Source organism: Dromiciops gliroides, chromosome 6, assembly GCF_019393635.1.
Source record: "Dromiciops gliroides isolate mDroGli1 chromosome 6, mDroGli1.pri, whole genome shotgun sequence".
Lineage (NCBI taxonomy): Eukaryota > Metazoa > Chordata > Mammalia > Microbiotheria > Microbiotheriidae > Dromiciops > Dromiciops gliroides.
The window spans coordinates 175730911-175747487 of NC_057866.1; the positions used below are offsets into that span (position 1 = coordinate 175730911).

The following is a 16577-nucleotide window of genomic DNA, read 5'->3' on the forward strand; positions in this document are numbered from 1 at the left end:
AGCGTGCAAGAGCATAGAAGAGATTCATGAAAATAGCTATACCCTAAGTGTTAGAGACATTAATTCTTTTTCTTTTCTTTCTTTCTTTTTTTTTTTGGTTGGACAATGAGGGTTAAGTGACTTGCCCAGGGTCACACAGCTAGTAAGTGTCAAGTGTCTGAGGCCAGATTTGAACTCAGGTCCTCCTGAATCCAAGGCTGGTGCTTTATCCACTGCACCACCTAGCTGCCCCTCCATTAATTCTTTTTTATTTAAAGTTTTATTGGTTTTTTTTATTCTTTTATTTAAAATTTTATTTTCAGTTCCAAATTCTCTCCCTTTATATAATCCCCAATCCATTGAGTAGTGAAGAAATATAATACCCATTATACATATGAAGTCAGGCAAAACATATCTCCACATTAGCCATATTGCAAAAAAAAACCCTACAAAAAATAAAGGAAATAAAAAACAACATGCTTCAATTTGCATTTAGAGTTTATCACTTGTGTCTCTGGATAAGGATAGCATCTTTTCATCATGAGTCCTCTGAAATTGTTGTGGATCATTGTATTGATCAGAGTAGGTAAGTCTTTCATAGCAGAACATCATTATAATATTGTTACTATCTACAATGTTCTCCTGGTTCTGCTCACTTTACTTTGCCTCAATCATGTAAATCTTCCTAGGTTTTTCTGAAACCCTCTCCCTCATTATTTCTTATCACTAGTATTCCATCACAATGGTAATATCACAATTTGTTCAGATATTCAGCAATTTTTATCTCCATTTTACAGATGAGGAAATTGAGGTAGAAAGTGGTTGTGGAGGGAAAGCTAGGTGGCGCAGTGGATAAAGCACTGGCCCTGGATTCAGGAGGACCTGAATTCAAGTCTGGCCTTAGACACTTGACACTTACTAGCTGTGTGACCCTGGGAAAGTCCTTTAGCCCTCATTGTCCCACAAAAAATGAAAACAAAAATGAAAAAGAAAAAGAAAGTGGTTGTGACTTGTCCAGGGTCACAAAGGGACTCCAGGCCCATCTATCTCTACTGTGCCATCTGACTGCCTGTCATTGGCTATATTATCTGGTTCTGCTTGTTTTTGCCTTATTTAAGTTCATGTAAGTCTTTCTTTGTATCTCTGGATTCCTCATGTTAATAATTTCTTTTTGAGGATTAGTATTCCATTGTATTTATACAACAGAGTTTTTCCCCTAGCTATTCACCAACCAGTGGGTACTTACTTTATTTCCATTTTTTTTCTGGCTACCACAAAAAGTGCTGTAAGGAATATTTTGGTGTGTGTGTGATCTGTTTTTCATACATTGACCTCTTAGAGACTCATGTGCAGCACTGGGATTACTGTATCCAAGGATCTAAATGGTTTGGTGACTTTGTTCACATATCTGAGAAACTTCCATTTCTAAAGATAATAATGAATAATAATGGGCACATATAGAACAAAATATCAAGAATTAGAAAAGTTATTGTTATTTACATAACTCAATGTCAGCCTTCAGTAGAGGGAAGATTTTTAATCCTTTTCCTGACCTCCAAAGTGTAGTGCAGTGTATTGAGTTCTAGACTTTGAATCAGGGAAGAAGCCACTGTGAGTAACACTCACTGAAGTATGTGATCGTGGGCAAGTCACTTCACTTTTCTAACTTTAGTGTATCTGCAAATTAGAAATAATGATTCCAGCAAAATCCACCATTAAGGTCCAGATGAAGCTGGCACAGTGGATAGAGCATTGGCCCTTGTTTCAGGAGGACCTGAGTTCAAATCTGGCTTCAGACGCTTGACATTTACTAGCTGTGTGACCCTGGGCAAGTAAGTCACTTAACCCCAATTACCCCACCAAAAAAAAAAAAAATTAAGGGCCAGATGAAGTAATGTGTAAAGTACTTTGAAAATCTTAAAATCCTACAGAAATATCAATTGTTATTATTAATTTTCTCTTCAAATCTTTGCAATTCGGATTTTTTGCTATCCTTAATCCTCAACTAACTAATCTCACTGTTTTCTGGTCTTCAAGTCATTATTTTTCTACTAAGTCTTCTCAAGAGAGAGAAAAAGGACTACTCTCAGAAGCTGGTAGTAGTGTGTCTGTCTATCACATGCCACAGGGACAAAAAAATGGGGAGCTTATGTCTATGACATCCATATATTAATCTCTGTTCAATATGCGTCATTCTTCATAGAATGCCTTGGGGGGAAAAAAGGTTGAGAAGTACATACTTGCAGCTCATTCTTCCCTGTGTGGCCATGCCCTCTTTGAGAATGGATTGTTTAGCTCTCTTTGAGAATGGATTGTTTAGAAGTTAAAGTGTAAAATTTTTTTTTAATTCCTTTGAGCAGGCTCTGATCCAAAAATGGTTTTTATTTAAAAAAAAAAATTCCCTACAATTTATTTAAGAAACTCCATCTGTCCAAGCTTTGTAGTGAAGGTTGAGAGACTCATGTGATGTGGAGGTTAGAGATATTTATATGCATATAGATATACATATGTCTATATGTTATATATATATAATTATTTAATTAAGGGCATTTGCTTAGTCCCTTTAGTAGGTGGTTTTTGTTTTTGCTTCTTTGGTGGGGCAATGAGGGTTAAGTGACTTGCCCAGGGTCACACAACTAGTAAGTGTCAAGTGTCTGAGGTCGGATTTGAACTCGGGTCCTCCTGAATCCAGGGCCGATGGTTTATCCACTGCTCCCCAAGCTGCCCAGTGGGTGTTTTTTCTTTCTTCACGGATGTTCAACATGTGGCCCTCCCATTCCAAACAATTCTCTTGACACCACAAAATGTATTGCTTTATATAATACTTAGGGATGAGAGGTGCTAATGTAATTATTTTTATATTAAACTGCAAACTGTTAGGATACAAATAACTAGAAAATGTTAAAAGTGAGAACCCAAAACAATTCCATCTGGGAAGAAACAACATCTTTCCTAATTATAGAAAAGCCATTTTCAATTCTGTTTTTATAGCTTGGTAGAAAAGGGAAGTTTTTTTAAGCCTTCTGTATTGGCAGCAACATCTGGAGGTTTAACATGTGAAATCAGAATGTATTTGAAGATTTTCAAGCAATTACAGAAGAACTTTAGTCCACTAGTGTGATCTTCTTAATTAAAATGGGTATGGGGGCAGCTAGGTGGCACAGTGGATAAAGCACCAGCCCTGGAGTCAGGAGGACCTGAGTTCAAATCTGGCCTCAGACACTTAACACTTACTAGCTGTGTGACCCTGGGCAAGTCACTTAACCCTCATTGCCCCACCAAAAAAAAAAAAAAAAAAAGTTGTGAAGGCCATTGTAAAATAGGGGTAGAGATAGGGACTGTGATTTCATTGATGCAAGAAATTCACAGGTAAGTAAGCATCTTCTTCCAACACAGAAGTTAAGTGATTTGTCTAGGATCACCCAATCAGTATGAGTCAGGGGCCTAAGTTGAACTTAGGTCTCCTTGGTGATGGGTAGTCCTCTATTCATTATGCTATTCTTCCTGAGAAATAGTAGGTGAATGTGAGAAATTGGTTGGACACTTGTGACTGATAAACCCATAGACTTATCCAACTTCAAAATAATTATTTTGAAAGAAATTATATTGGGGGGCAGCTAGGTGGCTCAGTGGATAGAGCACCGGCCCTGCAGTCAGGAGGACCTGAGTTTAAATCTGGCCTCAGACACTTGACGCTTACTACCTGTGTGACCCTGGGCAAGTCACTTAACCCCAATTGCCACGCCAAAAAAAAAAAAAATATTGGAAAAAAGATGGGGGAATGGGCTGCCGGATGAATAGGTTAAGTGAATTCATCTGAATGACCAATGGATGCAGAGAGATGCGGTTGAGGGAAAAGAACAAAGGAACAAACGGAAGATGCCTTCGTTGGTCTTTTCTTTGGGCTGTGGTTTCTGTACTAGACAACATCGGATTCATTCTGTCTAGTGGGTCTAGTGGTAGATTTTGCTCACACTTTGGCTGGAGAAAGAGTGACTTCACTTAAGGATAGGAGGCTATGCTATACTGGCATCAGAAGTTTAGATGAGTTTAACTGGGATGTTGAATGATAGATTCAAATCTAGTTTCCCAACAGAAAAAAAGTCCTACCCTTTGGATTCAAAACCCTCTTGTGATGTCATCTAGTATAAAGGTATTCTTGGTTCCAGGGGATCTTAAACATGTTGTAAATATGTTCATAAGGAAAAGTGTGTGAGAACTTTCTCAGCACATAGGCTAAATTGAATGTATTATAGACATGATGGATATTGTAACAATTGGAATGACACCACCTGCTGGAGACTTACTGTAGAAAAGCTCTGCCATGAGGTGAAGGCCTCTGAGGGCAAGCCATGTGGTCAAAGTCCTTAGCGTCAGGAAGTGATGTTTGCTTGTGGGTACTGTCTATCAAGGCTACCAGCCAATCAACTTGAGGAGCCTCCCATTTCTGGGAGGGGGACATGAAGTAGGAAGCAGCCACTGGTGGAGGGGTTTTGTCTCTTTTGGTTCCTGACCTCACCATGGTGGGTCAGATGATAGGGTCTCTTAGAAATAGTTAGATTTTTACCTTTCTCTCTGATCCTTATGCTCTGTAATAAATACTTAAACACTTAAATACTCTTGCTAAAGCTTATAATTTATTGGCAACCACTCATTAGATTTTGGATAGTTTAGCTAGAATTTTAGCCCCTTGCATTATGATCCAGGAATGCATCATGGGGGCAACTAGGTGGCACAGTGGACACTGTCAGGCCTGGAATCAGAAAAACTTGAGTTCAAATCCAACCTCAGACACTTACTAGCTATGTGACCCTGGTGAAGTCATTTAACCCTGTTTGCCTCAGGTTCCTCATCTATAAAATGAGCCAGAGAAGGAAATGGCAAACTACTCTAATATCTTTGTCAAGTAAACCCAAAAATGAGATTACAAAGAGTTAGACACGACTGAAACAACGGAACAACAACAAAATACACCATGAGGAAGAGGGGAGAGGTCATATGTACCAGGTGTGTCAAAAACTGCCATCCCCTAGACCATCATCACCCCTTAGAACCTAGTAGGGGTGGTATAAGACCCTGTGCCTGAGAGCCTAGAAAAAAAGTCCTCCTTTCCCACCCGGATCACTTTATCTTGCTTCTAGGCTGCCCCAAAGCCATTATCCAAGGGAGCAAATTCTGTGGGCCTGCCATCCCTGCCACTGCTATCACCACCTACAGAACAACTGTTATCAAAAGGCAGGAAAGCCCTACAGCACTGGGAAAATCCCCATCCACTCTGACTGTGATTCCAGCCCAGCAACCACCATGCCCAGTTACCAATGAGGGGAGCAACCCAGCAAGTGCTCCTAGAGCGACTATAGCCCCCATGCCCTTAGTAGTCATAGCTACTGAAAAAGTCTAATAAAGAAAGTTTTTGTCATTTAAGTCCTTGGCTCTGACAATTTGGTTCAATCTCAGTAACAGATATGGTTTTATAAATGGAAATAACATTAAGGAAAATTCATTACCATCTGCCTTGCCACTGAACTCTAAGGACCTCTAAGGCCTTTCTATCTGACTTGCAGTTAAAATTTCCTCTGCGTAGTCTCCTCTATTTGAATGTAAACTCCCTGAGAACAGCTCTTCTATCTGTCTCTCCAGCATTTAGCACAGTACTTGGCACACAATAAACACTTAATGCTTTTCCACTCATCTGATTCATTTCACAGGTACATGCTTGGTTCATGTACTTTGTAGATTATTGGCAGCAGTAGTGTCTATTCCTTGGCATTGCCCAGCCATTGCTTACTTGTAGGGCATAATAAAGGGAACAGAGATGGGCCCTAGAGAGAGGTCTGGTAAAATCTCTAGATTATGAATTTTAAAATGACACACACACTAAATGATTTTTCACTAAGATGTCAAGGGAGTCAGTCTCGGAGTTGGAAGGGACTCGGGAAGCCAACTGTAACTTACCAAGAATTCCTTCTACAAGGGATTAATAAGAACATCTCACAGAAGTATGATGACATTTACTAAAAATCAGAAGATAGCATGTGAATGACATACCTTGATGTTTACACCTGTCTCAAGTCTTGATTGGTTGATGAAACTCAGTGCTGGTATTCCCCAACCAATTTCACCAACATAAAAATGTTTCTCTCTTGCTGTAAAACTCCTGTTTGGGGCAGGTCTCCATAAGTAATCAAGCTCACTGGTTGCTCCTAATACTGGACGCTTTTCCCCAATGTATTTAGTATTAGCAGGAAATTTTGATTTATAATCTTTTATGCCATCTGGACCTGAGGAGGTGAGAGAGGGAGAGGGAGAGGGAGAGGGAGAGGGAGAGGGAGAGGGAGAGGGAGAGGGAGAGGGAGAGGGAGAGGGAGAGGGAGAGGGAGAAGGAGAGGGGGAGGGAGAGGGGGAGGGAGGGAGGGAGGGAGGGAGGGAGAGAGAGAGAGAGAGAGAGAGAGAGAGAGAGAGAGAGAGAGAGAGAGAGAGAGAGAGAGCTTTTCAAATGTTGGTTGATAATTTGCCATACTTCATACTGGTCAGGATGTTTCTCTTCTCTTGGATAGTGATATTAGTGCTTAGAGACTACTTGATCATATACTTCTACTTACTTGCTCAGAAAGCCTAAAAGTCTTCCCTCACCTCTCCCAGTTGTTTATAATGCAATGCTTCATGCATCAAGTTATGAGGAATTAGTTCCAGAGATGAAAAACAAAAAATGAAATGGAACTAACTAAAAAGACAAATATAAACCTTTTCTTAAATATATTAGGACTACATAGAGGAATATGTTGCCCATTTGTTATTTTTTAAATAACTTTTTTGTTTTTAACATTTTTTCTTTTTGAATTTTGAGTTCCAGATTCTCTCCCTCCCTCCCACTCCTCCCCCACCCACTGAGAAGACAAACAATATGATATCAATTATACATGTGAAATCAAGCAAAACATATTTCCATATTACCATATCACAAAAAAGAAAAGGAAAGGAAAGGAAAAGTGATAAAATTATACTTCAATTTATATTCAGAATTCATCAGTTTTTTTCTATGGAAAAGAATAGGGGGCAGCTAGATGGCACAGTGGTTAAAGCGCCGGCCCTGGATTCAGGAGTACCTGAGTTCAGATCCGGCCTCAGACACTTGACACTTACTAGCTGTGTGACACTGGGCAAGTCACTTAACCCCCTATTGCCTGCAAAAAAAAAAAAAAGAAGAAGAAGAAAAGAATAGCATTATTTCATAACGGGTCCTTTGGAATTGTCTTAGATCACTGTATTGTTTGGAGTGGCCAAGTCTTTCACAGTTGATCATCATTAAAACATTACTGTTCAAAATGATCTCATTTCATTCTACATCAGTTCACATAGATCTTTCCATGTTTTTTCTGAAATCATCCCCCACATCAATTCTTATAACTCAATAGTATTTCATCACAATCGTATGCCACAACTAGTTCAGCCATGCCCTAATTAATGGACATCTCCTCAATTTCTAGTTCTTTGCCATCATGAAAGGAGCTGCTATTAGTATTTTTGTGCATATAGGTCTTTTTCCTTTTTCTTTGGTATCTTTAGGGTACAGACCAAGTAGTGGTATTGCTGGGATAAAGGGTTTATGCAGTTTCATAGCCCTTAGGGTATAGATCCAAATTGTTCTCCAGAATGGTTGGACCAGTTCACAACTCCATCAACAGTGTATTAGTATATCTATTTTTCTACATCCCCTCCAGCATTTGTAATTTTTCTTTTATGTCATGTTAGCCAATCTGTTGGGTGTGAGATAGTACCTCAGTTGTTTTAATTTCTTTAATTATTAGTGATTTAGAGCATTTTTTTTCATATGACTATTGGTTTCTTGGATTTCTTCTTCTGAAAACTTTTCTTTTTGAATTTTGAGTTCCAGATTCTCTCCCTCCCTCCCACTCCTCCCCCACCCACTGAGAAGACAAACAATATGATAACAATTATACATGTGAAATCAAGTAAAACATATTTCCATATTACCATATCACATATGCTTTTATCATTTGGGGAATGGCTCTTATTTTTATAAATTTGTTTCAGTTCCCTTTATATTTGAGAAATGAGGCCTTCATCAGATAAACGTGATATAAAATTGCCCCTTCACCCCAATTTCTTGCTTTGTTTCTAATTTGGCTGCATTACTTTTGTTTGTGTAAAATCTGTGCAACTTTTAAAAAACAACACAGATTCCACCTGGGGCCCCTCTTAGCTGTGATTATTTGAGTGACATCATGTGATTCCATATAGACAACCCATGTGATAAAGAGAATTCACATCTCCCAATATTTCATAACTCCAATGTCCTTTCCCTTTTCATAGTATTCTCATGCCACTTCTTCTGTGTTCTTTTTCCATAGTTGGCTGTCTTTTCTGATACCAGAGGTCACACGATTTGAGCTGTTTCCTGCTACAACTGACTCCTTAGAAAATATCTTGCTTACATTTTAAAGAACCATAGCAGGCATGGCCAACTCCCCTTCAACTTATTGCTCTCTGCCTTCTTATTCCATCTGAGAATGTCACAGTTCTTAAAGAGAGTAACAAAGCATAAACCCTTCTTTATATTTCATTTTTTACTTTAACACAGTCATCTTTCTTTTTTGTTTGTTTGTTTTTGTTTTTTGCGGGGCAATGGGACTTAAGTGACTTGCCCAGGGTCACACAGCCTTAACGGCCTTTTATCTTCTGTGTTTTATCAACCAGGCTGAGGAGTGGGGTAGGGTAAGCAGAATAAGTTGATCAAGGGTGTTCTGATCAACTTCTCTCCCTATTACCTTACTATACATTATAGTCCTTTTATGATATATGCCTATCCTTTAAATCTTTCCTTATAGCAAAGAAAAACAGTTAGCTAATATCAACCTACATCAATAGCATTGTGTAGTATATATGTAGAATTGTGCACCTGCTCATCTATCTCTATACTTACCAGGACCAAAAAAAAGTGCTTTGTCACCTGTTCTCTACCACCAATTGTTCCAAGTTTCTAATCTGCATTTGGCTATATTTTAGTGTTCTTTTTCTTTTTTTCTTTCTTTCTCTGGTGAGGCAATAAGGGTTAAGTGACTTGCCCAGGGTCACACAGTTAGTGTCAAGTGTCTGAGGCTGGATTTGAACTCAGGTCCTCCTGAATCCAGGCCCAGCACTTTATCCACTATGCCACCTAACTGCCCCCAGTGTTATTTTGCTTAATGTTATTGTCATTATGAAGATTATTCTCCTGATTCTGGTTATTTGCCTTTGTATTTAGTGTTTCCATACTTTTCTGAATTAATCTTTTTCATTTATTATATCAAAATAATATTCACTACATTTACATATAAACATTCTTTTGTGCTTTTTCTCTTAATGGTTTGCATGAAGTATACTCAGAGCATTGTGTTTATGCTTATTAGCTAAATTAAGATAATACTCCTTAATTTTTTATTTAAAAAGTGAAGTTAGGGGCAGCTAGGTGGCACAGTAGATAGAGCACCGGCCCTAGAGTCAGGAGGACCTGAGTTCAAATCTAGGCTCAGTCACTTGACACTTACTAGTTGTGTGACCTTGGGCAAGTCACTTAACCCCAATTGCCTCACACAAAAAAAGTAAAGTTAAAGGTAGATAGGATAAAAAATAGTTAAAATCTTCACCTTTAACAAAAATGTGAACTTGAAACTTGGTCATTTGGGAAATCAAGCTAGAATAAGGGAAAAACTTTTTAAAAAGATCATTTAAATAAGTTTTTTAAAAAAATCTAAATCTACATAATCTAGAGAAAATGCTTTTAAAACAGAATAGATTAACATGCCAGAGATACTGTGAGTGTAATGTAAAGTTTCAAAATAGGCAATGTCATAACTCAGGACCTGACCTAAGAACTATGAACACAGAATGACATTGAATGTTGAATCAGGTTACGAGTCTGAAAAAAAGGGGAAAGACCTGATCCCCTCCTCTACCAAAATTTGGTAGGGAATTGGGTCCCTCCCTAACAAAATGTGGCTACAAACCTTGAAGTCAAGATCATAATCTTCTGGGTCTGCTACCTCTGGCCTGTGCCCCCATCCTATACAAGATATTTTCTATGCATTCCTCTTATCAATGAATCCAGATAGGTATTTGTAGTAAGTTTAATATGTGCAAAAAAAATAGCATCCCCATTCATACTTAAAGATCAAAAGTAGACATATCCTATGAACAAACATGAAATTTAAAAAGGCATTCTAAATGTTGAAGCTGAGATGGATATGTGACTCACCAATCTTTCCAAACATAATTTAGGTGGAAAAAAATTTAGGTAGGTATATTCACAGCTTCCCAATCACTTTGTCTCCAGATAATAAATTTAATGCTTATTGAATGGCAAATCCCAGCTGAGAAATAAATGATGATGTTAATGATATGTGTCCTAGATTTTACCTGGGTCCAAGAATTTTTATAAAGCATAAAGGACAAAGAGAATCATAAACTCTGTAACATTCCCCAAAGACCTAGGGACCAAAAAAAATGAGACTTTTCCTGGAAAAGAGAGAGCTTCTCCTAAGAAACAGATGCTTGTCCTCCAAAATATGATGGAGTAGATACATAGCCAATGTCAGGGAAGATTTTGCCAAATAAGGGTCATGATGGATGGTGGTTGGGGAACTTCCTGCTGCAGTTTAGGATTCAATGTTCTTGTGACAAGTTAGAGGTCTACTCTCTTCCCAGGACTAGAGAGAGAACCTGCATGGATCTGTCAAATCAGATAACTGTTCTGGTAATTCATATGTAGACCAATGACACTACCAGAAGGAATCTAAGAAAGCATCACTAAAGTTATGAAGTCCTGGGTAAAAAACTAGAGGCGTTAAAAGCACCAGTGGTGTTTGCAACACATCTGTCAATCAAAGGCAAAGTTTGGAGGAGGGAAGGGAACAAGGATCTATCAGCACCAGGTACTGTGCTAAATGCTCTACAAATATGTTATTAGAGAGGAGAGAGACTGGTTTGGAAGTGAGTAAGTTGGAGGAGAAGAAGAAGGAGAAGTAGAAGTAGAAGTAGAAGAAGGAGAAGGAGAAGGAGGAGGAGGAGGAGGAGGAGGAGGAGGAGGAGGAGGAGGAGGAGGAGGAGAAGGAGGAGGAGAAGGAGAAGGAGAGGTGTCTGAGATTAGGATTTCGGTTTTCAGACCATACCCTAAAATGTAGAAATGGTGGCATCTTGAGCATGGATAGAGTGCACTTAACAAGGGTTGGTAAAAATGGGTCTGCAAGTGGCATCTTCCAAGTCTAATCAAAAGTACTTTAAACTGAAAAAAGATGTGGTGAGAGAAGACTCTCTTCATATATCCAATAACTACAGCCTAAGAAAAATTGGAGAGTTGCCCAGAAATTTGTGGGAGACAAAATCCAATACAAGAGCTGGCAATAAAACACATGGATTCAAATGTTAATATACAAATGCACAAAATGTGGGTAACAAGCAAGTTGAACAAAAGGTTCTAATTCAATTTTATATTTGTGGGATTTGTGGGATAGGACCCATCAGTGGAATTTGGCTCAGGAAGGGCTGAGTAGTATTATATTTTAAGACTATAATCTTATATAGACATATATAAGGAAATTTTCAAACCAGGGGAGGGAAACATGTTAGCAAACATTGGATAATTCCTGTTACTAATTATTATTTCAATCTTTTTAATCTCAGAATGATGGATTTCAGATAGAGATAATCCTGAGATAGGTCACTATCCAACAATTATTCTAAAAATGTAACTGAAAATACCTATTCTATCAAAAAATTTAAATCAGGTAATTCTGGATTCTATTTTTTTCTTTTTTTTTTTCAGGGCAATGGGGGTTAAGTGACTTGCCCAGGATCACACAGCAAGTAAGTGTCAAGTGTCCAAGGCCAGATTTGAACTCAGATCCTTCTGAATCCGGGCCTGGTGCTTTATCCACTGCACCACCTAGCTGCCCCAGGTAATTCTGCTTAAAACATAATCAAAGAAAGAATCTGAATGTCAGCTGCTGATGACAATTATGTTTGGAATTCACTTGGGGATATATGCCATCCATCTGACATGTGATGTTATGTCATGGGCCAGTCACTCTTAAACCTTTTGGTCTCAGGATCCCTTCACACTTTTAAAGGTTATTGAGGACCATCCTCCCCCACTTCAACCCCTCCCACCCCTCACCCCCCCCAATAGCTTTTGTTTATTTGGGTTATGTCTACTGATATTTACTATATTAGAAATTAAAGTATTTTAGCATTATCGTAAAAATAGTTTTGATCTCATAGAAATCAGATTTCCTTGAAAGGTTCTTGGGGACTCCCAAATTGCACTTCAAAAACCAGTAAGGGGAAGAGACCCTTGCCTTTTAGAGAGACATTCAGCAGGACTCAACAAATAATGAAGCCACAGAAACATAATTTATAAGCACTAGAAAGGGCCTTGTACAAATACAAAGGACTTGTACAAATACTGACTTGGGCAAATGGACAAAGGGGGATTTGTTCCTGATTTTAAAAAATGAAACCCTGCATTTTTGTCAAGTAAATAATGTAATAAATGTATAAATAATGTAATATTTGTAATGTAATAATGTGATAAAATTCCTTAAGGCTGGACAGTACTTCAAAAGAGATCATACTAATTCCTGAACATCCTGCAATTCAACTTTCTCTAAGTCTTCCCTCTGCTCCTGTCTCTAGAAATCTGACCCTTTTAACATTTTGCCCTTTGCTGCATCATCATTTCTTTCTGTTCTTTGAGTTATGATTGAGGTCATAAATTAATTCTCAAATTCTCCAATGTCCTGATTATGAAACTACCATGCACCAAGTTATAATAATAGCTCACAAATGATGATTTGCAAAGCACTTTTCTCCAAACATCCTTGTGAGGCAAGCAGGGCAAGAATCACCCCACTGTAGTAGGACCAGGGTCCCAAATTTCCCCCCATAGGGACTTGTTTTTCCTAAAAAGAGATTGGGACTTGATTGGTTCCTGCCCCCCTAAGGGCATAGCTATTCCATCTAAGTGTAGCCTCTGTCTTAGTGGATTTCTGAAGAGCAAGCAAGTCATTGTGTCCTTCACCATATGTCTGATGACCAGACCTATTTACATATATCGACAGGGTGGGCATAGAAGTCCAGAGGAGCTAAGTATCCTTCTCACATATTCTCGTAGTGTTGGAGTGAAGTAAATCTCCCTTTGTCAATCAATGATTTATGAGTGTTTTATTTCATGCCTGAACTAAGAGAATGCTGGCATTAGAACTGTTTCCAACATTTGGTGTAGTTATAACAGGTTGGGACCAGTTGAGATGGCCATGTGGAACCATGTGATTGCACTGAGGTGGGATGCTGAGACACTGCGTGCCTCCCAGTCACAAGTCTCCTTTTGATCATGTATGAGGAGTCCTCTCTATGGGACATGAATGACATATACACTCACTTAGCCAGGACTTGAAAGGAGAGGGGGAGAAGAGGGGACCTTGAAAATCTAATCAGTAGTGTCTAGATGGTGGGGTCAGTCAAAACCTTTGTGCATTGTAAAGGTTATTCAAGAAATATTTGCTAGCCCAGGAAACTTTATTAATTGACTGCCTCTCACTACTTCACTTTCCCCATCTGCTAAATGGAAATAGCTAAGACATCACCAATTTATGGAGAAGACCATTATGTAACTAAATTTTTTTCTCAATATATTTTATATATTGAACTTTTTTTAATTAAAAAAACACTTTTATTTAAAGTTTTGAGCTCCAAATTCTTTCCTTCCATCTCTTTCTTCCCTCCCCCACTCCCTGAGGCAGTAAGCAATCAGATATAGGCTATACATATGCAGTTATGTAAAATATTATGTAGCTATATTGAAAGCTTGGAATTACTTTCAGGGCCAAGGCTTCAGGGCTGTATTAGGGATTAAACACTGTTTGCACAGAGATTCAATTTAGTAGCCCAAGGAGCACTCAATATACTATATCCTTCTTGGCAACTATTGTAACGATTGGAATAACGCCACCTGCTGGATACTAACTGTAGAAGAGTTCTGCCCATGAAGCGAAGGTCTTTGAGGGCAAGACCAGGAGTCTTGTCTTTGGTATCAGGAAGTGACGCGGACTAGTGGGAGGAGGAAGGAAGAGACTGGCGCGGAGTCTCGGGGCTCTTTCCTGAGGACGCTGGCGGAGAAGGGAGCTAAAAATGTGCTCTCCCTTTAATAGATAGAAATCTAGGCCTTTCTCTCTCTCTTTACCAAATTCTTATTCTCCTTAATAAATGCTTAAAAGTCTAACTCTTGCTAAAGCTTATAATTTATTGGCGACCACTCATTAGACAGTTTAGCTAGAATTTTAGCCCTTAACACTATATAGTGGGGCCACTGGGCTTAGGACAAGTCTAAGTCAGTTAGGTATCATAATTCAGGACTTGGAGTCAAGAAAATGTGAGTTTGAATCCTACCTTAAACACTTTCCAGTGCACGACCCTGGACAAGTCACTGAATGGCACAGGACTATTCCCACCATCTAGGGCCTTCATTCTCACTTGTACTGCTGAAAGACGCTGGAGAAAATCATGAAATGGTGCTGATTGGGGCAACTTCAAATTTATTTTATATCATTTCCACTGGGCCCTTAGTGCAGCAAGGCACCAATCCTCCCTGACTGATTCTCTCTGCACTTGCCACAATGACTTTTCCAAACCTTTTCATTCTTACTCAAATCTCCCAGGGCTCCCCCCTTCCTCACCATCTCAGCTGAGAATTTTGCCTCACATTTCACCAGAAAAGTCAAAGCCATTCACAGAAAGCTCCTTCTTCTCCCCTCCTGATCCCTCATTACTAAGAAGCCTTCTGTTACTGTCTCCTCCCTTACCCATTTCCCATGAAGACATGATCTTCTTCTTGCCAAGGCTAAACTCTCTACTTATGCACACATGGTCCCTTTCCCTCCCATTGTTCTGTCCTTCCCCACTAGGTATCATCCTATATATTCTCCTCATGGAGAAGGCCATCTATAATAGGTGTCTCTACTTTTCCTCTCACTCTCTGTCTAGCTTCCAACCTCATCATTTCACTGAAACTGTTCTCTCCAATGTTACTAATGATATCTCCTTTCCTCTCCCTCTCCCTCTGCATTTTTACCAGCAATCCCTCATGTTTGGAATGCTCCCCCTCCTCATATTTGCTCCCTATGACTTTGGTGGTGGTGGTGGTGATAGATTTTTCTCCTTTCCCCCTTAGTACTGGCTATACCAGGACGATTGTTTGGTAAAAGCCTTGTAGGCAATCCAATGGAAGAAGATTCTCTCTTCAGAAAATCTTGCTACCAGTAAAGTGGGCAAGTGGTAGGACTAGTGTTCCAAAATTTCCCCCAGTGGGGTTTAATTTTCCTCAGTTATTCTGAGATCTGATTGACTCCTGTTTCCCTAACAAAGCTTTCTGTTCACCTAAGAACATGACTGTCTGATGATCACACAAGTTTCTATATAGTGGCAGAAGGGAGAACAGAGGCCTGAGAAGCCAAGTATCACTGGATCCTTGTTTCATAGCTTTGCTGTATTAGGACAAAGTCAACCTCCTTTTGTTGACTGTTCGATGACTTTTGAGTACTTTCACTTCAATACAGCAAATCTGCTAGCTAGCATTGGTGCCATCTCCAACACCCATTTTACAGATGAGAAAAATGATGTCCAGAGTGGTTAAATAACTTGCCACACAAGGAATAAGCAGTACCTAAGCTTTGAAGACAGATTAAGAATGACAGCTAAAACGGAGCTTGGGGATCCTCTAGTCCAATCCTTTCATTTTATAGATGAGGAAACAGATACCAGGAGAGAGGAAGTAAGCTGCTCAGGGTCACATCGCTAGTAAATAATGGAGCCGAAATCAGAATCTAGTTTTTCTGATGCCCAAGCACAGCTCTCTTTCTACTGTGTCATGCTTCATCAACAAAGCCGTATTGTGCATCAAGGAGGACTGCGTGTTGGGAAACTGAATTGTGAATATTAAAAAACCATGCATGATGGTCATTTGCTCCATATGCTTATTATTGTTGGGCATATTTATGGGATTTTCTATTTGTTGGTGTTCAACTTCTGGTCATGTGGTTATATAAATAGGTTATTTCAGTTCAGTGCCTATATTCCTCACTTCAGTAAAGAATACTATTTTGGGGGCAGCAAGGTGGCATAGTGGATAAAGCACAGGGCCTGGACCTGAGTTCAAATCTGACCTCAGACACTTGACACTTGCTAGCTGTGTGACCCTGGGCAAGTCACTTAACCCTCATTGCCCCACAAAAAAAAAAAGAAAAGAAAAAGAAAGAAAGAAAGAAAGAAAGAAAGAAGGAAAGAAAGAAAGAAAGAAAAAAGAAAGAATACTATTTTCTTGGTTCTTTATTGGGAAGAAAGGAGAGGGTTACTTTACTATTCATCCAAATGGGTGTTAATTCTCTCTGACTCAGTGATAATTGATCCTATTATTCCTACAGTGGTATAAGTGACCAGTGGAGGAGGTATAATTTCAGTAAAAACTATCAGTGCAAATGGAGAAGTTAAGAGGGGGAAGAGATTAAATTAGGAATGGAAAAATAATATGAAGTAAGAATTAAACTGGT

The 16577-nt window shown here is 39.0% G+C and overlaps 1 protein-coding gene across 1 annotated transcript in view; it reads right to left on the reverse strand.

Moving 5' to 3' along the window:
• The window catches only part of C6H4orf45 (chromosome 6 C4orf45 homolog), a 110789-nt gene that overhangs the window by 79870 nt on the left and 14342 nt on the right, over nucleotides 1–16577 (reverse strand). The window contains exon 2 of the mRNA XM_043972292.1: nucleotides 6028–6260. Within this exon, the coding sequence (XP_043828227.1) occupies nucleotides 6028–6260 (233 nt within the window). The remainder of the gene's footprint in view (nucleotides 1–6027; nucleotides 6261–16577) is intronic.